Genomic DNA, 23144 nt, shown 5'->3' on the forward strand with positions numbered 1-23144 from the left:
GATTGCAGTGCCTAAAACCAGTCTCATGGATGCTAGAAGGGAAGGTTGAGAGGAATTTTATGATTCATAGGCATTATGAAAGTTACCTTCAAGAGTTCATTTGGTATTTGGGAATAAATCTAACAAAAGAGGTAAAGGACCTATACAAAGAAAATTATAAAACACTGTTAAAAGAAATAGAAGAAGATACAAAGAAATGGAAAGACATCCCCTGCTCATGGATTGGAAGAATAAACATTATTAAAATGGCCATCCTACCAAAAGCAATATACCAATTCAATGCTATTCCAATCAAAATTTCAATGTCATTCTTCAAAGAAATAGAACAATTATTGATGAAATTCACATGGAATCACCAAAAACCCCGAATAGCCAAAGCTCTACTGAAAAAAAAAGAAGGGAATGGAGGCATCACACTCCCAGACTTCAAACTCTACTACAAAGCCATAATCATCAAAACTGCATGGTATTGGAACAAGAACAGACATACAGACCAATGGAATCGAATAGAAAATCCAGAAATAAACCCACAGATTTATGGTCAACTAATCTTTGACAAAGGAGCAAAGACTATGCATTGGAGCAAAGAAAGTTTGTTCAATAAATGGTGCTGGGAAAACTGAGTTGCTACATGCAAAAGAATGAAGCTTGACCACTACCTCACACCATACACAAAAATCAACTCAAAATGGATTAAAGAACTAGACATAAGACCTGAAACCATAAAATACATAGAAGGAAATATAGGTGAAACACTACGTGATTTGCATATCAAAGACATCTTTACAGACACATCACCCAAAGCAGTGATAGTGAAGGCAAAGATAAACAGCTGGGACTACATCAAATTAAAGAGCTTCTGCACAGCAAAAGAGACAATAACAAAAACAAAGAGAAACCCCACCAACTGGGAGAACATTTTTGCACCCAACACTAATGATAAAGGACTGATCACAAAAATCTGCAAAGAGCTGATGAGACTCAACAACAACAAAGAAAATAACCCAGTCAAAAAATGGGCAGAAGAGCTAAAAAGAAACTTCTCTGAAGAGGAAATGCAAATGGCCAACAGGCATATGAAAAAATGTTCAACATCACTTGTCATCAGGGAAATGCAAATCAAAACTACCATGAGATACCATCTTACACCAGTGAGAATGGCACATATTAAAAAAACTAGCAACAACAAATGTTGGCGAGGGTGTGGAGAAAAAGGAACTCTCCTGCACTGTTGGTGGGAATGCAAACTGGTCCAACCACTATGGAGAGCTGTGTGGAGATTTCTGGACCTACTAAACATAGAGCTTCCATATGATCCAGCAATTCCACTCCTAGGTATTTACCCAAAGGACACAGAAACATCAATTCCAAAGAGCACCTGCACCCCTATGTTTTTAGCAGCACTATTTACAATAGCTAAGCTTTGGAAACAGCCCAAATGCCCAAAAATAGATGACTGGATCAAGAAGATGTGGTACATATATACCATGGAATATTACTCAGCATTCAAAAAAGATAAACACATGCAATTTGCAGCAACATGGATGGCGCTGGAAGGGATCATGCTCAGCGAAATAAGCCAAAAAGAAAAAGAAAAATACCGGATGGTCTCACTCATAGCAGGAATCTAGAAAACTTAAATAAGGGATCAGGAAAATGAATAACTATAAGAAAGTGAAAATTAAAATCAACAAAAAACTATGAACCAGAGACACTTTTTGGGGGGTGGGGGCCGGGAGGGGAGGGATTGGGGTCAGAATGGGACATGTGCAGTTGTATGGGGGAATATAAAAATAAAATTTATTATTTAAAAAAAAAAAAAGAGTTCATTTGGGTAAGAATTTGGCTTAATTTGAAGTTTATTGGCCACAATAGCCAGTTATAGAATCTATTTATATGTATCATGTTTCAAATGTGTTAGTTGTGCTAATATGTAAGTGATAACTGCTTGTACGTGTGTTTATAAATCGTCTCAAGGATAACGAGTCTATTAGACAAAGTTCCATAAAGATTATGTAATGACAATTATAAATTATAATATTAATAATGTAATGTGATTTAACCTACCGCTATATGGTCTTTGTAAACTGAGGATCAAATCTGTCTGTAGTCGTCTTGCTGTGAATGTGTGCAGGTGAAGTTCCTGTCCATTCCTCCATACTTAGAGCAAAGTATATCTTCTTGAACCATCTGAAGACACCCAATTCACCGCATTGGAGCATAGTAGCTGAACTTAATCCTGAGAGTGGGAGGTTGGTCATGTGAGCCTTGGATGGAAACACATAAAAAATGAGTCTCCTGGTGGCACAAGGGGGTGAGATGCAGCACTGTGAAGCTCTCCACAGCCACTGCAGCATGAGTTCGATCCCTGACCAGGGAGGTGACCCACATGGCACAGCAGACCTCTCCTGACTTGGCCACTGCTCCCCTCAGCAGTATATTTCAGTCAATCCACCTGTTATGTTGTTCTGTTCCCCACTCTGTCGCTGGTGAATCCTCTCACCCCTACTTCTGGCCTGTACCTCAGTTCTTTTTTTTTATAAAAGATTTATTTATTTTTATACAAGAGCTGGGGTATAGGGGAGAGGCACAGGAGAGAGAGGATTCACCAGAGACAGAGGTGGAAGCAGAACAGGCAGACGACCGAAATACACTGCTTAGGGGAGCAGTGGGCGCGACAGGAAAGGTCTGCTGTGCCATGTGGGAATCTCCCTGGCCGACCGGGAATCGAACCTGTGCTGCAGAAGCTACAGACAGCTTCACAGTGCTGTGCTCAACCCGCTGCACCACTGGGGGGGCCCTGTACCCCAGTTCTTGTATGCATAAATAAATAAATATTTTTTTAAAAAAATAAAAGAAAAGGAAAGCACATAAAGAAGACTACCCTTCCATTCCCCTTAACTCATTTCTGTCAGATGTCTTAAATCTGACCCACATTCACTCTGGTGGCCCAGTATGTCCCAGAATTTACTCACAGCCTTTCTGCTGGACAGAGCACATGTAAACTCACAGGAAAAATAAAGACATTTTATAATCCAGGGAAGTTTAGTTGATCTTCTCCTGAAGCCTTCATTTATCATTTGCATGTAAACTATTGTTGATAAAATATTTTATCAATGAAATAAATAGTACAGAATGATACACACTGAATTCATATTGTGTTTGCTTTAGAGAAAGAGGGTAGACAGAGGAGAATGAGATGAGGAAGTAGACACCAGGAACCTCACCTGTATGTGTGATGTATTTTGAAACAGCACATGAAAGCATGTATCTCAGAATGCTAGTTAGCATTTGATAAAGCAAGGCTGTGGAGATGCAGATATTTTTAATCTCTGTTCTCCACTGCATATTTGAAGTATTTCATAGTAAAACAAAATTTATTTTAAAAATAAATTGTAGAGTACCTATACTAAATGTGTAAATGTCACTTCCTAGAATCAATTCTCTTTTATAAAGGGTCTGTGATTCTGCCCTGCTTTCAAGATAACAAATTAACCTGGGACAGTGTCATGGATGCCAGCATAAAATACAAGACTCCTGACTTAGAGACAGAGGGCTCTGTTACTCATGGCACATGAAACAAGAGCATAAGCATATTTGCATAAGTTTCATTTGTCCCCAAGTCTCATATGGCAACATAGATGGCTCCAGATGGAAGCCTGCAGGTGTAATGGGGTACATAACAGAAAAGGAAGCTTGAGCTTAAGGAACCTGAATCTTTCATAATAGGCAGTATGCATGCCTCCCCAGAATTCCTAGGTTACATGAATTCTGTAATTATTCCTTTTAACTATATCAAAAGGGTGGTTTGGGGAGGCTTTTGAAAGGATTATTAGAAATTATACATAATTGTTGATGTGTCACTATGGGGAACCACATATAAAAATATCACCAAGTTTGCAATTATGAACATGTATGACTCAAATTATTGCAAAACATTACCATATTTGGAAAAGATTTCTAGAGGAAGAGAGTTATCAATTAAAGTAACATTTCCTAACTGCCCACTGTGCACAAGTTATCTACATTAGCTGCTGTTGAGTAAATAATAAACAAAAGAAGGAAACCCGGAAATACTCTTTATGCAGTAGGTGGTGGAATAAAATTGATGGGATGGGATTGTGATTGCCTTCATTAAGTTTTATTTGGTGGGGAATGTCTAGGCTTTAGAGAGGGAGAAAAGAAGATTTCCAAGTGTAAAGAATACAAGATACAGAATAGGATGTCTTGGTTCCAATCCAAACTCAACATGTGAGGAGCTGTACAACCTTGGATAAATATTTAACCTCAGTTTTTTCTCCTGTAAAATGGGTGTAACAAATACCTTAATTCTTTCTGTTGCAGTGAGAGATCAATGAAGCAATAACTTGTAAACTGTAAAAGAGTAAACATGTTATTTACTTACATCCAATGATGTCCTTGGTCAAACTGTGTGGTGTGTTCTCTTTGATGTCTTTCATGCACATCTATCCACCACAGGACACCCACTTTTTCCTGCATACTTCTCCTTCCCATTCTCTCCCCAAAGGGACTAAGAATTTTTCATTAGCATGGCTTTTGTTTGCTTTCCATTCACAAGAGACAATGATTTGCACAACATGAAACACTCAGTAAAATACTAAATGTCAGTGTTCTGCATAGGAATAGTTATTTGAACTCTAAGTTTCTCTCACATGTGTCTTTTAAATGCACTTGCCAGATTCATCTTGCTAAACATATTTCTGATTATGTCATTGCACTGTTTAAAAGTTATCAACAGCTTTTTTCTCTACTGAGCAGTCTTTTCATTTATATTTTTATCGAACTATAATTCCCATATAACATTGTATTAGTTTCAGGTGAACAATATAATGATTCAAGTCTTAACTCCTATCTAAACACAAAGGCCTTGCTACACAGTGTGATCTCCAAACCTGTAGCAATTGCATGATCTCTGAGTTTATTAGAAAAGCAAAATTCTCCAGCTCCATCCCATACTTAACTGAATTAGCAGCTGTATTGTAACAAAGTTGTAGCCAATTCATATATCCAATTCATATATCTGTTCATTCTCTTGCTAAACTTGAAACTCCAGAAGTGCAGTTGACAGATTTAGCAAATAAAAGTAACATCTTTCAGTATAAACGTACCTAAAACTCTTCATGGGACATACTTAAAGTATTTGTTTATCTGAAATTCAAATTTTACTGGTTTCCTGTATTCCACCTGGCAACTCCATTCAGAAGGATAAGACCATGTATAACATAACTGTGTATTCCTCTGCACTAGTACAGTGTCTTTGCCAACTTCTTAATATATTTATTTAATGATTAGACAGTGAGCTTCTTGAGAAACTTGTTTTCTCTGGTTTCTGCTTAACATTTTATACCCCCAAGAGTATACAATATACTTGGCACACAACACAGGGAGCAATAAATATTTCTTCAGTGAAAAAACGAATATATCAAGAACATTCCTCCCATCATGGACCGGATTGTGTGTGCATATTTTAATGAAAGCTGAATATTTTCTAATCATTTTTTTAAACCAGAATGTTTCACAAGCTTCTATTCGTACACTTTTTCACATTTTAGCTGGCAGAGTCCAAGGCTTGATGGGAACATAACCAAGGGCTCAGAATGTACTCGTGGCAGAGTGGGTCCATATGGTCACTGGGGGGGAGATAATCCTATACTCAGGATGCTGACAAGCCTGCTGCAGGAGGAGAAAACGCCTCCTCCCCTGGCCCGGCCGTCGAGGTGCCCGCGCATGCGCGCCGCGGCGCTCCGTCCCCGCCGGCCGGGCGGAAGGAGGCGGGGCTCCCGGCGCGCGTGCGCAGCGGCCTAGGCTGCGGGCCCCTCCCTTGGCGGGGGCGCGCGGCGCGGAGGACCGCTCGGAAAGGGGGAAGTCAGGTGGCCGCCGCCGCCGCGGTTTGTCGCCAGAAGGAAAATGGCGGATCTAGAGGAGCAGTTGTCTGATGAGGAGAAGGTAAGAGCCGCGGGGGCGCCGGGGCTGGTCGGCCGGGGAGCCCGCATCGGCCTGGCTTAGTAGCCGGGAGTCTGGCCGCGGGCGGAGCGCCTGGGCCGTCGCGTGCGCCCGCGGCTGCCCTTCCTCACCCGGCCTCGCCGCGCCCGGTGCCTGCCCCTGTCAGTCACTCGAGGCCGCGCGCGGGGGCAGGTCTCTCTCAGGCCTGCGCGCTCGGCTTGGCTCCTTGTAGGGTGTGGGCTCCGAAAATAGGAAGCCGGAGCGGGGCGGCGGCGCCTGGCGCGGCGGGCGGGGGAGGGGGCGGAGGGCGGCGGCCCCGGGGACCCTCTCCAGCGCCGGGGGACCCTCTCAGGCGCCGGGGACCCTCTCCAGCGCCGGGGACCCTCTCCTGCGCCGGGGACCCTCTCCAGCGCCGGGGGACCCTCTCCAGCGCCGGGGACCCGCTCCAGCGCCGGGGGACCCTCTCCAGCGCCGGGGACCGTCTCCAGCGCCGGGGGACCCTCTCCAGCGCCGGGGACCCTCTCCAGCGCCGGGGGACCCTCTCCAGCGCCGGGGCCCGTCTCCAGCGCCGGGGCCGGTGGGAGGCCCGCGCCGGGGTCCGGGGTCCTGCGTGGGAGCGGCCCGAAACCGGGCCCGGCCCGGCGGGAGAGTGTGAGCCGGCGAGGGCTGGGGGTGAGATGGCTTGGAAGCAGACCGTCCCTTCTCGCTCCCCGCAGAAGCAGACGACTTCCTCTCCCTGCTGTCGACGCTTTTCCCTTTCTGGTTGCGAGTCTCTGACTCTGCCGGCTTTAGCGGTAGGCTTTGCAGCGCCCTTGTTCCCTGGGAGCTTGCTGAGTTTCTCTATCGCGCGCGCGCGCGCATGCACACACACACACACACACACACCAAAAAAAAGGGAAAAGAAAAAGGGCCCCCCTCGCCCCCAGAGTTGTTTCCTACTCAGGTTGGCGGCGGGGGCCGATCTGGTGGCGCCCGGTCGTCCTGCGAAGACGCCTTCCGAGGAGAGAAGATTGTGCAACTGCATTTACTGTGTCTTAGATGCTGTGACAGCACTGGAACCAGATGAACGACTTAAGTTCTCAGGCATTTAAAAGAAGAAATCTGATCATTGAACTAGTTCTCTCTGTTTTCGCCTTTTTTTTTTCTTTTTCTTTCTTTTCTTTTTTTTTTTTTGGCTGCTGGAAGGCTCCATTTTCCGGGGGTGGGGAGTGGGGGGACAGGGAGGGGATCTTATTAATTTTGAGTATTTCCTGGAAAGGAACTCGCCATTTCTCCCAAATTTAGAAGTGATATAACATGAAGAAGGTAGTTTTTAGAGTGTCCATTCTTAATGAAACAGTGTTCGTTTTTTGAAGTTCCAAAGCAATACAGCCAGGTACTGCTGAAAGGCACACACATCCTAAAGGTACACTTCCCACCCGCCCTTATTGGGACTATAACCGAGATGAAAATGCATACATTGTGCAAAAATGAAAAATGATGTAAAAATGTATATAAAATTAAAAAAAAGAAAGCCTAAATGTAGCCTTATGGATGCATAGTTGCAGTTGGAATGCTGTGTTCCAAGGGTTTTCATAATCCTGTGTTCTTGCACTGAAATGTAATTTCTCTCTCCTTGCTGATGTGAATGTGCAGAAATGTAGAAATATTTTTTTCCCTGTGCTCTTTGGTGAAAGTGTTAATTAAAAAAAAATTAGAGCAAGAAGGTCTGCAAAATCCTCAGACCTGAGAGGCAGATCCTACATACATAAAAGTTGCTGTGTAGCAACACATGTGTAATATTGATAGATAAACCTAAGTTGGTAACTGAGATTGTATACACATGTTTAAAATTTAGTATTAACATTTTTTTAAAAGATTGTCATGTTTTAATTCTACTAAACTTAAGTGGTGAGTAGCTCAAGTGGCTAGATATGAGGAGAGAGTGCTCAGTGTGGGAGTTAATATAGACCTGCCAAGTGTTGTAAAGGCCTAAAATAGCGAAGTTTATCCAAAGGAGATGACAAGATTGCTTATTATCAGGCACTTCCAGGACACTTAGCTGGGAGAGTGGGGGATTCTTTCTAAGCTTGCCCAGCACAGTATTTTAAGACTTAATATGGTAATTTGAAGGAATTTGCTGTTTTTGTAGTTAAGAATTTTGTAAGAATAATCTGTAGATATTTATACATTTAGATTTCACTGCTATATTTAGTTATTTAAGTAAATGGCTCACCAAACTTTTGGATTAAACCCAAGTAGTTGATAAAGTGAAATTCTAACATTTTTGTCACTTTAGTTACTTAAATGTTCTTTTAATCTCTTGGCAGGAGGGATATTGGGTGTGGAATTAGAGAGAAGATTTAAGGGTGATATTTTTAATCAAAGACTTAAATCATGTTATTCTTTCTGCTTTGTTATTTGAAATTACTCTCATTTTCAAAAATCAGTGTATATTTTTAAGCTCTAGAAATTTCCATTGTTGATTGCAGAGCTAAGGCAGGAAAGCTGTTAAAACTTACATGGTACTTTTGTGTGCCTCCCTCAGATATTACATTGGTTAATGTGTTGTAAATTTGAGGTAGGTTTTATTAGTATCATTTCAGATAAGTGAAGTAAGGTTTTAAAAGCTTAAGTCATTCACCCAACATCTAGTAAGTGGCTCAGGTGGTATTTTAACCTGAATATGTTTGAACACAGTTGATGCTTTTGTGACATTATGCTCCTTTAAACAAATGTTGATAGACCTCTCTTCTGGGCATTTCTTTGTAATTTGTTGACAGCTTATTTTGAAGGAGAAATAATAGTTATTTTGCTTTCAATAAAAATTGCAAATGGGGCCTCCCTGGTGGTGCAAGGGGTTAAGGCGCAACCTCTGCAGCAAGAGTTCAGTCCCCTGGCGAGCCAGGGAGCAACCCACATGGTGCAGCAGACCTCTCCAGACTTGCCGGCGGCTCCCCTCAGCAGTGTACTTAGGTCAATCTGCCTCTTCTGTTCTCTACTCTGTCTCTGGTGAATCCTGTCACCCCAATTCCCTGCCCACCCTCCCCCCACACCTCAGGCCTGTACCCCAGCTCTTGTATGCATAAATAAGTAAATCTTAAAAATTGCAAATGCCAATCATTAATAGTGTTGGTTTCCAAATTTAGTTTGTAGTCTGATCATTTTTGAACAAGTTTATTATAGCTAAGCACATTTGAAAGGTTTATGCTACTAGTATAGTTTTTATATATTTCCTGTGGTAGGAAACATTGTAGAAATTAATGTAGAACAATTATCTTTGCCTTTTTAAATTGTGCAGTTACTTTTTACTGATACTACTAGGCTTTGAAATTTAATGACCTTTTCACCTTAGGCCACTGGATTAAATAGGAAGTTATCTGAAGAAGCATAATGAAGTTCTTTAAAATTGTTCATTTGTTGTGCAGTGTGTCCTGCAGACTTTTTAAACATAGTTACAGAAACTCTTAAGCCAAGGACAGTTCCTGTTTTCCTTTTCTGGGTGAGCTGTGTTGCATTTTTACGAATTTGAAATTGTGGTAGAAGGCTCAAATGCAAAGGACTTTTCCCAAATCCTTTTCTAGAGAAAATCCAGGAAGTAGCTTCAAGTTCCAGAACCAAGACATTTATTAATTGGTTGTAAAGAATTTTTTTCCTGTAACCCCTCCCATCTTCCACCAATAATTAGAGTGATCCACCACTCCCAGGGCTGCAACTTTTCATGTCTTTGTAGTTGTGTCTCAAGTACATAGCTCAGCCCTTAACTTTTCTCCTGTGCACTGGTCCTGTTCACAGGAGACAGGTAATAAGATAGTTCAAATAGAATCTGCCTAAAAGAAAATATGTAAACTCCTTCCATTTTCCTCCCCCCCCCCCCACCATGGGGGGCCGTGTAGTAAGCAGAAGTCTCATCTCCCACTGCTCATTTTTCTCTTTATTTCTCCTTTCCCATTATTCCAGTCATCCTGGTTTTTAACTTAAGCTTTATTTTAACATGTTTTCCTTGTGCCATGTTCTTTATATTCATTTTCTAAATCTTAGCACTTCCATCATCAATGTATATTTTAAAACATTTATTTTTTGCTTGAAAAGTTAATTCATTTATATTAATATAAATTTGATTTCTTACCTCTCAACTGACAAGGTCATTAAATTAGCTGTTGTTACGTGTGTTAACTGTTGTTGTTTAGGAACAAATTTATACAGTATGAACAAAAGGCAAATTAATTATACCTGTTCTGTGACTACACCATTGGGAGATAAAACCAAGAGAGGACAAGAAAATAGATTATAAGAAAATATAAATAAGATTATACGAAGATCTCAGATTTGGCCTCTCCCTTCTGTTATGTTTGTCACTGTTAGGTTTTTATTTAATGTATTTTAGACTAATCCCTCCAATATCCTTTATTTAAGCCTGTTCTAATATTTCTCTATTCCTAAGCTTCTAGTTGTGGGATTCAAAATCAACTTTACAAGGAAGCTCAGTTCTTAAAAATATTGATGGCCTTGTCCATTCTAACCTACTAAAAAGTTTTGACATTTCCAGTGTATACTATTATTTAATCATGCTTTCAAAAAAACGTGCATTCTTGGGTACACTATTTAACTCAGCCTCAGTTTTCTCTGAAATGTGGTAAGTACAAGTGGTGCCTGGCAAGAAGTAAACACAGAGTAAGTGGCACTTATTTTTCTCTATTCATGATTTCTTATCTACTTTGATTGTTGCTGCTGCTCCTGATTTGTACTCTTTTACTCATCCTCCAAGATTTGGCTCAGATCCCATGGCTGGTTTAGTCTCTCTTCTGAACTCTGTAACACATCATTAGTGTTAAATACAGTTTTGCATAATAGTTATTTGTTTAACCTGTCTTTTTCTCCCTGTTATTTTGGAATTCCAAAGTACAGAAAAATAGCATGTTTAGCACCTGTCATTATGCTGCATGTGATAACTGGAACGATTCAGTGAGTGAATAAAGAAAGGAATCATGAATTTGCAAAATTAAGAGAAAATGTAACAGCTTCATGGAAAGCAGAAGTAGCATATAAAGACAGATTTTGAGGAAAAATCTTGGTGTGTCAAAATTTTTCACTTCTGAATAGTGCTGTGGACTTTAAAGATTTAGATAGTCAGATATAATTCCAGGTGCTCTTTGAGGTACAGGTAGTGCTAGTGGCTATTTAACAAGCTAAATATTCCACATGGTAAATGTTCTTCTAAGCAGCTATATACTTCTCCCTCAATAACACAATCATCATTTGGCTTCAGAAATTTTGTTTGTAAAAGCAATGTAAGCTGACATTATATTCCATTATAATTAATGTAAAATCAGTAATAACTAGAGTCATCTCCACCAGTAAGCTATTTATATAGAAATACTTTTTCAATTTTCGTTCTACAGGTGAGTGGGTTCTGTTATTGTACCAGTAAAATGTAAAAGTTTCCTTGGCAGAAACTTGATAGCTGCTGTAACATTAGTGGAGCTTTTTCAGACTTTGCACACAAGTTTTTTGTTTTGAGCACCTGTTTGGTATACACAATTCAAGGTTGACGCAAGCTTTATAACATATATACTGTACAGTGTTAAAAAGTAACACACATATTTTTACAGAGTCATGGAAATTCAGAAGACAAAAATTACTCTTACTTTGGAGGATGGTAGATATCAGTTGGATACAAGATACAAGTTTATGCCAGAGAGTGCAAATGGAAACAGGAGAGTAGGAGCAAGCAGGAAGGTCTGTCTCAGGTACTTTGTGAGTTAAGATGAATGGTGCTGTTCCACAGCACAGGATTTCTCAACCTCAGCACTGTTGACATTTTGAGATGGATAACTTATGTTGGGCTGTTTTGTGCACTGTGGCATGTTTACCTGTATTCATGATCCAGTGGTACCCCTTCCCCCAAATCATTACAATGCATAATGACTTTCTGTGGGGCAGAGAGAACCACTGGTCTAGACACACTGGAGCTAGTGAGAACAGTTGGGAACCTGGGTTAAATGTTGGACCCAGGTAGTTTCACCAGATATAAAGGAAAATAAAAAACAATTGCTGACTGATTTCAGAATTGGAATTAACAGGATTTGGTGAGTGAATGTAAAAAACGGGAAGAGTCAAAGATAACTGAACTTTAAAATCTGGGTGATTGGCAAGTGGCACCACCACAACTGGAGAACACAGAAAAGAGGCTGCACAGCAGCGGGGAGTAATGGTGAATTACTTTTGGTTATACTGAGTGTGAGCTGCTAACAGGATGTCTAAGTAAAGATTCCTGACAGAAATGTAGAACTGGAGCTTGGGAAAGGTAGAGGTCAGGCCCAGAGATTACATATTAATTTGGAAATTCTCTCCTTGTGGGTTAAAGCCACAGGAGTAAATCTTTTAGGAAAAAAAAAAAAAATAACATAGCAAGGAGGAGAGGGCATGTACTTTTGGATATACATTCATTTAAGGAATAAGAGAAGAGAAACAAAAGGTGAGGGGTATTGACCCTTGAAGTAGAAATGTTTTATATCTTGCACAGAGTAGATACTCATGTTGCAGAGTTCAAAAAGAATTTCCAGAGAGATTACAGAGAGATTAAGAAGGAATGTAAGATTGAGAAAAGCCTTTGGATTTAAGAAAAAGGAATGAGAAATAAATTATATCTATTTTATGTCATGCATTTTAACGTACGTCCTTTCAATTATCAGAGTAGCCTTGCTATCCCTTTTTTGCAGATAGAAAAACTGGTGCAGATAAAGCTGATTATTTAAGTGGTGGACAAGAGATCTTTGGTGGGCTTTATTTTTTAAAATGGTTAACTTTTTAAAAAAAATATTTATGCAAACAAGAGCTGGGGTACAGGCCGGAGATGCGGGGATTGGAGGGGTTGAGAGGATTCACCAGAGACAGAGCGGGGAACAGAACAGGCAGACTGACTGAAATACACTGCTGAGGGGAGCAGCGGGCGAGACAGGAGAGGTCTGCTGCGCCATGTGGGTTGCTCTCTGGCCAGCCGGGGACCCAACTTGTTCTGCAGAGGCAGCGGATTGCTTCATAGTGCGGTGCTTAACTCCTTGCACCATCAAGGAGGCCCTTTGGTGCATTTTAAAAGAACAGTTTTTCTGGGGATTGAGGCATGTTGCAGAGAGAGAAAGCTAGATTACCAGAGTGTATTTTTTCCCTCTTCCAGATATAGCCTTATCGTCTTTTCTGTGCTGTAAACTGCTCATCCTTTAATGAACAGCCCCAAAACTTCCCTCATCTTATTTTGTGTCCTGGCATATCTCTGCTCCCTTAGCAATTTGTACATTTGTTAAAACATTTACTGACTTTAATAGGTTTAGCTGATGTTCTTATTTCCTGTGTTCTTAACAGGACAGGCCATATGTCTTACTCACTTTTGTAATTCCAGTAGTGTCTGGCATATACTAGATTAGTGCTATTCAACTCTCTTTGCACATTAGAATCGACTGGAGAGTTTATAAACAAACATGGATACACAGACTAAATAAAGCCTGAAGTCTCTATACTTATTGGGTGGGGGAGGGAGCTTCCCACAGTGACTTGAAAGGGCAACCAGGTTTGAGATATCATTGTATAAGGTACTCAATAACTATTGACTAAAGGATAAGACATGGGGCAGTAAGTATAAATTATTCTTGAAAAAAGTTCTAAAAGAGATATAATAGGTATTAATTACTATTAGCCCTATTTTATTTTAGGATACCTTTAAGTAGAAGAAATTTAGGAGTAAAGGAGGATTGATTTAGTGGAGAAATTGAAAATATAAGATAAGTAGTAATATATCTCTTTCTTTTCCAGAGAATAATGACTATTTTGGAACCATGGGTTTCTTAATATTTTAAATGGTAAAAACATATTTAAGGAAAAATTGATGTTAAATTCAGATGACTTGGCCTTAGGTTAAGTAATATGTGCCCTGTCTTCAATTACCATTCAAAATGATAATAATAAAGGGAAAATTCTTAAGGAAAACTTATCAAAACAAATTACCACTCTTAAATATACTCAAAATAACCTATAACCATCCTTTCAATACTTACTATTCTCAATGGGCATAGGCAATTTTTATGTAGTGTGAGAAACAATGTCAAGTAAATCTTGTAGTTAAAGTGGAAAAGTGCACAATAGTGCTTTTTAACTTTACAACTAAGGCAATTAATCTTTTTGTCACGTTTCTTGAGACTCGGGTGAAATTTCTGATTTCCTTCCTTCAAAAGACCAAACACCTCCAATTTTGCTTATATATAGTCCCTAATATGGCGGTGTGTATAAAATACTTGACTACCCATCAGGATTACCTGGGGAAATTTTTTGAAATACAGATTTCTTGGTCTTAATTCTCTGGAAATTGATTCAGCATGTCTGGAATGGGAATCTTTATGTTTTGTTTCTCGAAAGTTTTTCAGGCAGATCTAACAGGTGTCCAAATCTGGAAATCTCTACCCTTATGTCTCCTGCTTTAATCAAGGAGGAGATAACTATGTAGGTTAATAATGCCTAGCATATGGAAATTAGATGACTTGTTGGCAGGGCTCAAAGATAAATACAAGATATCTAGTTAAATTTTCCCAAAAAGGTTGAACAGTGAGAAACTGCTGGCGTGATGCAGTGTTCATATTTTATTTTATTTATTTATTTATTTATTTATTTTTAAATAGAGGCATGCTTTATTTATTTGTTTGCTGGTTTGTTTGTTTGTTTTGTTTATACATGCACTGGGTACAGTCAAGTGCGGGAGGGTGAGAATTCACCAGAGCCAGAGCGGGGAGCAGAGCAGGCAGAAGGACCGAAGTACACTGCTGAGGGGAGCAGCGGGCGGCAGGAGAGGTCTGCGCGCCATGTGGGACCCTCCTCCTCCGGTGGCCGGGGAGCAGCCGGGGATCGAACCGGGCCGCAGAGGCCGCGCGCAGTTTCGCAACCCAGCGCTCAACCGCTGTGCCACCGGGGAGGCCCAGTGTTCATATTTTAGAAAGTCCATTTCACTTTCAGGTCTTCCAGTTTGCTGCATCAAAGACCAGTTCTCACTGTTTAATGAGCTAATTATATCCTCTAATTTCTGTATTTGCAAAGGGTTCAGTATAGGCCCAGGAGACAAGAAGAGTGAAGGAAGATTGCATAAAATTGTATAAGGGCTTCTAATCCATCTCCTGCCACTCCACTGGTATCCACGGTATTTTTCTTGGTTATTTGATCATTCAGTACTGAGTTGCAGTAAGTCTAGAGGTTTTAAAATGTTTAATCCACATCATTCTGTAATTCAGAATCCTGATTATTTTCATCTGCAAAGAATATTGATGTAATTTGTATAATTTGTAGTTGCTTTTAAACACAAATTTATTTACTAAGAATTTTAGAGTTCTATTTTCAGGTGGTTAGGTTGGCTGCTGAATTTCAGGACTTGATATGTAACTTTCATTTCTGTAAAGGAATTTTGTTGTCTGCAGCCTTTGTCAGGTTGCTCAGACCAACTCTTTCCTCTTTTGAATGTGTGCCAACTTTTCCCTGCCTCTTTTCAAATCCTTCAAAAGATAGGAAACTTAAAAAGTTATAAGGATATTGCACTTAGAAATTTTTGACTGAAAAATAAATATCTTTGAAGAATCTCCTTAACCTTTTCTGTGTGGCCTATATGTCAGCTTAATTGCTTGCTTAAAATATATTGTAAATATTAAGTTAAATTCTACCTTCCCAGATAAGTGAAATCTTGTTTTAATCAGTTCTCTTTATCCTGTTGGTGAGGGAGGGATTCCTGCTGTAGGGTTATGGGCATGACTGTACACGCAACACCTGACACTGGACAGATGAGATGACACAACAGCAATTTATTTGTTTCATATACTCAATAGCTCAGGAGAGAGGGACGTACACAAAGCAAAGGAGTGCATAAAGTGAGCAAGCAGAGGCCATGGGAGGCAGACTTTGTAGTCTTAAGAGGGTGGAGTGATTCCAGGTTCCCACAAGAAAATGTGATTGGCTTACTTGAATAATTCCTTAAGCAGAAGGAAACTAAAGCCTGCTACTCAGGGATAAGCTGGAACTGTGCTTCTTCCCTGTGATAAAGAGGGTTGTGGGGCTAGGGGACCTTATCGCCAGGGGCAGAGTTAGGATGGGAATTTGCAGTTAGGCCATTCAGTGCTCTCCCAGTTTCCCTCAGATGAAAAAGCATACATAATTTTAGGGCTTGTACCACATGTCTCAAGAGTATTCTCTTTTATCAAAATTATTTGCTAGTGGTTGCGCTATTAAATGATCAAGACATTTTTTAATAGTGTAATTTGATCTTGGAGTTTTCCTTTTCATGTGACCTTTTTCTTCTGATAATTTGCAGACTTTAATTACAGTACTCTGCTGCTGTTTACAATTCCACCACACTAGATAAAAGATGGCCAAGTCATCTATATGCAGTGATAACGGAGGTCAGAGAGAGAAGTGTTCTTATTTGAGAGACTGAATAGAGTTGGGAGGCTCCAGTAGTGTGCACAAGTGGGATGAAATTAGAAGCATATCGGTTGTAGGAATTAGAAAATGGCAGAAAGAGTAAAAAGTTAGTGTTTACTTGAGTGCTTCTGTGCCACACACTTTTCTAAGTGTGCTATCTCATTTAGTGGAAGTGAAGAAGCTGACTTTTTCTTATGGTCATGCAGTAGGCAGTAGAACTGTAGTCTGAATCTGTGCAGTCTTCTTTTAGAGGTTATGCTGTTAACAATACATTTTACAGCCTTCAGATAAGAGCCTTGTGTGTCATGTTAATTATCTTTTTAACAGTGGGAAGCCATTAGATGATTTTAAATATTAAAAAATATCAGAATTAGCATTAAAAAATAGCAGTCTGGTGGCAACTGGTGAAAAAATGAGTTTTGGAGAAAGATGAGACTTAGAGGAAGGGCAGTTACAGTAACAATTCGGGAACTAAGAGACATCTAAGTGAAATGGAATCAAAGGAGAGAGGAGTTTGTATTTATTTCAGCTGGAGAGACAGACAGATGTGACTGGGGGGGAGAGAGAAAGGTAGAGTGGGTTTTAGATGGTGCTAATAATTTTATCAAGAACAGCAGAGGAATAAGTTTAGGCGACATTAAATATTCTGCATTAACTACTATCTCCCTCTGCATGATACTGTCTGATGCCAGTAACTTCCAAAGTGGAGTCAAAATCAGGACAGAGTAGTTACTTTTATTGTATTTCTAAACTCCAGCTGTGGATTGAGTGAGGGGGTATTGGGAGGAATTAGCTACGTGGGAGATTAATTATCTCTCCCTATTTATTACTAGAACCTTGTAGGAATGATTTCATACCAAGATCTCATAACAAGTCAACTGGGGCTTGTCAATGCCAGAAGTGGGCATTTTTAGAGAAGCTCTGGTAGAGGAGCTGGTGGGAGAAGGTGGTTGCAGAAGTTGGGGGCAGGGGCTGATGCTCTAAGACCCAGCTTTCCAGACTTGGCTCAGATGCAGCTCTGTTTTTCTGGTCTCTGGAACCTCTACCATCCTTTACGCTCAGCCCAATGTTCATGCCCGGCCCTTTTGCTAGTGACTTTGACTCCAGGCCTAGGTAACTGCTTACCATTTCAGGGTTTGATGGGCAGTCCAGGTCTATGATGTTACATCTTGGGGTGGAACAGGGCCAAGTAGAATCTTGGGCCTCCCCGGTGGCGCAGTGGTTGAGCGCTGGGTTGTGAAGCTGCCCGCGGCCTCTGCGGCGCCGGTTCGATCCCCGGCTGCTCCCCGGCCACCAGAGGAGGGTCCCACATGGCGCGCAGACCTCTCCTGCCGCCCACTGCTCCGCTCAGCAGTGTACTTCGGTCCTTCTGCCTGCTCTGCTCCCCGCTCTGGCTCTGGTGAATTCTCTCACCCTCCCGTGCTTCTGACTGTACCCAGTGCATGTATAAACAAACAAACAAACAAACAAATAAATTTAAAAAAAAAAAAAATGCCTCTAAAAGAAAAAAAAAAAAAAGAATCTCTCTTCACTCCGTTCTTCCTAGATGGCCCTACTCCATTGCTCACCACCCACAAACCCCCTGCAAACCAAGGACTTTGTTATTAATCGCCAGTGATGCCTGTCTGCACATGTGAGATTGAATAGAACTCCATGTCTCACCCTGACACCAGTGTTTCTTCCCAGGCCTTTGGGAAGAAGGAGGAGCTGCTGTGTGGCAAGGGTACCGATTTAGGACTCAAGTTATGATCTCATTCAGTTGTACCAAGTTAAAGTTACTGTAGAGTTTAATGTATTAATCTGAACTAAAAGTGGAAACAGTAAACTATATTTCTTTCTCTTTATCCAAACATTATTTTGTATAAGATATACAAAAAAGATAAATATAGAAATGTTCCATTCTGTTGTGTTTCTTAAAGAGTAGATACCTGTGACTATCAGTGTGAGTTCCCTAACTTTGTTCTTTTTCAAATTGTTTTGACCTTCTAATTTATTTACCCTTAATACTTTGCATTTACTATTAAGGATATAAAATGTATTTCATTCCCTGCGCCTCCCCGGTGGCGCAGCGGTTGAGCGCTGGGTTGCGAAGCTGCCGGCGACCTCTGCGGCGCAGCGGTTCGATCCCCAGCTGCTCCCCGGCCACTGGAGGAGGGTCCCACATGGCGTGCAGACCTCTCCTGCCGCCCGCTGCTCCCCTCAGCAGTGTACTTCGGTCCTTCTGCCTGCTCTGCTCCCCGCTCTGGCTCTGGTGAATTCTCTTGCCCTCCCGCGCTTCTGACTGTACCCAGTGCATGTATAAACAAAACAAACAAAAAAAAACCAAACAAACAAATAAATAAAAACATGCCTCTATAAAAAAAAAATTAAAAAAAAATCAGATAAAAAAAATGTATTTCATTCCCTCTTTCATTTCCTAAAATTAAAATCTTTTTAATAGCTTAGTGAGTATGGGGAGCATCTGGGGGAGGGAGTGGTACTAATGCATGGCTAAAATAATCTGCATTCATTCTTAAAATATAGAAGAATAATATAAATAATAAACATATCACTAAAATCAGTATTAGGATCAGCTTGTTGATGTGTATCCAAAAAATCTTGCTTGGATTTTGATTGGGTTTTCATTCAGTCTATAAATTGTCTTCACAATATTGGGTCTTCTAATCCATGAACATAACATGTCTCTCCACTTATGTCGCTCTTCTTTGATTTTGTTCATCAGTGTTTTGTGTATTTTTCAACAAACTAGCCCTACATATATTTTGTAGATATAAACCTAAGCGTTTTATAGGTTTCCTCTTTTTTTCCTTAGCCCTTAGAATTTTTCATTGTAAACAGTCATGTTGCAGGCAAACAGAATGTTGTATTTTGGATTGCTTTCCATTTCTTTTTCTTTATTGCACTGGTACCTCCAGTATGATGTTAAATAGAAATGGTGAAGAAGTTCTTGTTTTGTTTTGTTTTTAGGGGAAAAGCATTCAGTCTTTGACCATTAAGGGTGGTGTTAGTAGTAGCCTATTTTGTCAGTAGATTTTGTCAAACTGTTATAGGGCAGCCCCCATATAAAATGGGTTGCCTGACTGTGGGTCCTCACCCGCGCGCTTAAAAGGACTTATCAATACTCTACTGCAGGCACACACACGAAAGCTTAATAAAAGGTTTATTTACAAGGGAAGGACAAATGAGGAAATGTACAACTCAGAGAGAAAAGTGGGAGACAAAGTTTTAAATGTGTCCTACCGGAGCCACAGATCTGGAATCCCAAAGGGCACTCTGAGAGCTGGCTGCAAGCCAGGAGGCGAGCGAGAGAGCGAGCCCCCCCAAGGCCCATGTGTTTGGTTTTTATACCAAACCTGGCTGCTTAACTCCACCCTCAGGTCCCAGCCATCTTCCCTTTGGTGGTGACGGGATTTGTCTTTCACAATGTCTTGATGGCTTTGGTCTGGAGTGGGGGTGGAGTCCACAAAGCCTGCATTGAATTAGCTCTGGACTTCCTTTCCCCCTAACAAGATCAAGGGCAATCTTAGTTGCTAGGAATTTTATCATGATTGGATGTTACATGTTAACTTGTTGCTCAGATCATTGGATGATTGTATGGTTTTCACCTTTAGCCAATTGTTATTGTGACTTGCTATCATTGTTTTCAAGTATTAAAATAGCTCTTCATTTCCAGGATAAACCCCTATCTTTCTATTGAATTTAGTTTGCTGGGGTTGGTTGGTTTGTTTTTTGAGGACTTTTGTAGATATGTTCATGAGAGGTTTTGGTCTGAGAGTTGTGTCTCCTGTAATATTTCAGTCTGGTTTTGCTATGGGACAGTGCTGTTTTCTTAAAATGAGTTGGATAGTGTTCACTTAACAAATTAACAAATCTAGAACTATTCAGGTTGTCTTTTTCTTCTTGAGTGAACTTTAGTTTTTGTGTCTTTCAAGAAATTTACCTTTTACATAAGTTGTTGCTATTGATATTTTAAATACTATCCCCCCCAAAACCAAAAGAGTTCGCATTAAGGCAGTTGTTTGATAGCTACACTGTCATATTCTGCCATATTCATCTTTTGGTGGGAGGGTTTTACTCAATCTACCAAAATTGTTTGAAATTTGAGAAAGAGCACAATCCAGTGAATAAAAGTTTAGGTTCAGGAATCAGATTGTTACTTAATAGCTCTACTAAAAAATGTGCAAATATATAATTACCTCTGGGGTTGTTGTGAATAGTGAATGACATAATTCATGATAGTGCATGATACACTAAATAACCTCATTTTTGTTATAATCTTCATTGTAGATACCAGAGGTATCCAATAACAACCATATATATTGCTTCAAATTTTTTAGTGTTCTAGACTACAAAGGCTTTTCCTTTTGTTTTGAAATCAAGTTTTTTAATCTTTTCAAGGCCTTGTCATACATGTGGCTTGTAATGAGGAATATATTCATTTTAGCCACATATATACCAGGTCCTCAAATAATGTTTACTAAGAACATTGATTTCCTTCCAAGGCCATTCCCTGTGTGGAGTTTGCATGTTCTTCCCATAGCTGTGTGGGTTTTCTTTGGGCATATCAGTTTCCTCTCACACCTGAAAAGAAGTGCATGTTAGGTTCACTGATCTGTGTGTAAATTGTCCCCAGTTGTATGAGTGTGGATGTGTGTGAGAGTGCACGCTTTGAGGAAATTCATCCAGGATTGGTACCTACCTTGTGCCCTGAGCTGCTAGGACAGATCAGCCAACTGTGATCCTAACTGGAATGAGAGGTTTGGAAAATGACTGAATGAGTGAATACAAGTTGTTTAATATTTAGAAGAATGTGGGGTTGTTCTTTAGAAGTTTGGTGGTGGTCAGAAATTTTATTTTTATCAGTGACAAATGGGAACATTGCCTCTTTGCCATCTGTCTCCTAAATTGCATATTTTATATATAATCAGACTTATACATCATTTTTATATCAAGTGATTAAGACAGTAATAAACTTAAAGATCTTGCATGTTACTGTCCTTGAAATCTTGTCATTTTTAGTATAGAACTTTGAAATAGTATAATGTTGTAACATGAACTAATATAATTTTGCAAAAAATTCTCTAGTTTCCACACTGATTTTTGTTTTGTTTTGTTTTTTGATCATTTTAGCAGAAGCCTAGGGTACTGACTCATTTAAATCTTTGTTTGTATTTTAGGTGCGTATAGCAGCAAAATTCATCATTCATGCCCCTCCTGGAGAATTTAATGAGGTATTTAATGGTGAGTGTTTAATAACACTAAGGCTTATTTTATCAAGCTCTCTTTATTTTTAAAGAATAAGTTAAATAAAACAACTAAGCTAAGGGAATATGTAGAAAAATCTGTATTTTATGAATCACAATGAAAATTTTTGTCAGCCTAGACTTTCTAATGGCTTGAATATAATGTATTTATGATATATATATAATTCTATTTGAGTAAATTAACCTTCTTAAAAGACTAACTTATGAATCATTTAAAAATTTTAATTATTTTTTTTTAGAATTTGTGAAATCCATTTTTCTATGTCTTTTCAAGAAAAAACTACAAGATTCAGATGTATGAACATCCAAAAAAGGTTGAGGAACATTATTTTACCATGCTTAGAAGATAACAGCACATATAAAAACATTTTTTTAAGACCAGAAATTTAAGCTGTTATACAGTCTGCTGGTGGCTATAACAACCAATAGCTTTTCTTCAGCAGTAAGAATAACGTGATTGATTGCTGAGTAATATTCCATTGTGTATATGTACCACATCATCTTGATCCAGTCATCTATTTTGGGCATTTGGATTGTTTCCATAGCTTAGCTATTGTAAAGAGTGCTGCTATAAACATAGGGGTGCAGGTGCCCTTTTGAATTAATGTTTCTGTGTCCTTTGGGTAAATACCTAGGAGTGGAATTGCTGGATCATATGGAAGCTCCATCTTTAGTAGGTTGAGGAATCTCCACACATGCAATTTGCAGCAACATGGATGGAGCTGGAAGGGATCATGCTCAGTGAAATAAGCCAGAAAGAAAAAGAAAAATACCAGATGGTCTCACTCATAGCAAGAATTTAGAAAACCTAACTAAGGGACTAGGAAAAAGACTAATTATAATAAAGTGAAAATCAAAATCAACAAGCAACTATAAACCAGAGACACACTACGGGGTGGGGCGGGGGGGAGGAGGGAGTAGGATCAAAACAAGAGGGGACTATAACCAAGATGAAAATGCATACATTGTGCAAAAATGAAAAATGATGTAAAAAATATATAGAATTTAAAAATGGGGGAAAAAAGAATAACATGATTGCAACAATTGCCAGGAAAATGGTCCTTTTTATAAAAAATTTTTTTCTTGCGCAGTTAAAGAAAATGCTACCAGAATAACATTAAATGTTAATTCTATTTTACGTGTGTGTTGCATTCACCATGTCTTCAAGTAAAACTATTTTGCATAGGGTTTTTCAGTTTTATTTTTTAAAGTCTACTCCAGAGTAAACTATTTAAACCATGTCTTTTAAGTTTAGTCACTCATTTTCATTCATAGTGTATGATGTAATGGAATCTTACTTCAGAGAACATTAGTTTTCAAAGTCTTAAAAAAGGCAGAAATTCATAAGGTTAAAATTACCCTTGAAAAATCCCTTAGATCATCCTCACTTTATAACATTGTATGACTTAGTGCCGATATAACAATATATGATAATTCTTAGGCATTTAAAAGCTTAACCACTGAGCTACACTTAGAAGAAGAACAGCA

The 23144-nt window shown here is 39.5% G+C and overlaps 1 protein-coding gene across 2 annotated transcripts in view; it reads left to right on the forward strand.

Annotated features, from left to right (window-relative positions):
• Positions 1-5928: 5928 nt before the first annotated feature.
• The window catches only part of CAPZA2 (capping actin protein of muscle Z-line subunit alpha 2), a gene marked incomplete at both ends in the record, with an annotated part of 39583 nt that continues 22367 nt past the window's right edge, over positions 5929-23144 (forward strand). For both annotated transcript variants that reach the window (XM_084230946.1, XM_084230947.1), the window contains 2 exons: positions 5929-5967; positions 21570-21633. In XM_084230946.1, the coding sequence (XP_084087072.1) occupies positions 5929-5967; positions 21570-21633 (103 nt within the window). The remainder of the gene's footprint in view (positions 5968-21569; positions 21634-23144) is intronic.

This window comes from Talpa europaea (assembly GCF_964194135.1).
Source record: "Talpa europaea genome assembly, chromosome: 3".
Taxonomy (NCBI): Eukaryota; Metazoa; Chordata; class Mammalia; order Eulipotyphla; family Talpidae; genus Talpa; species Talpa europaea.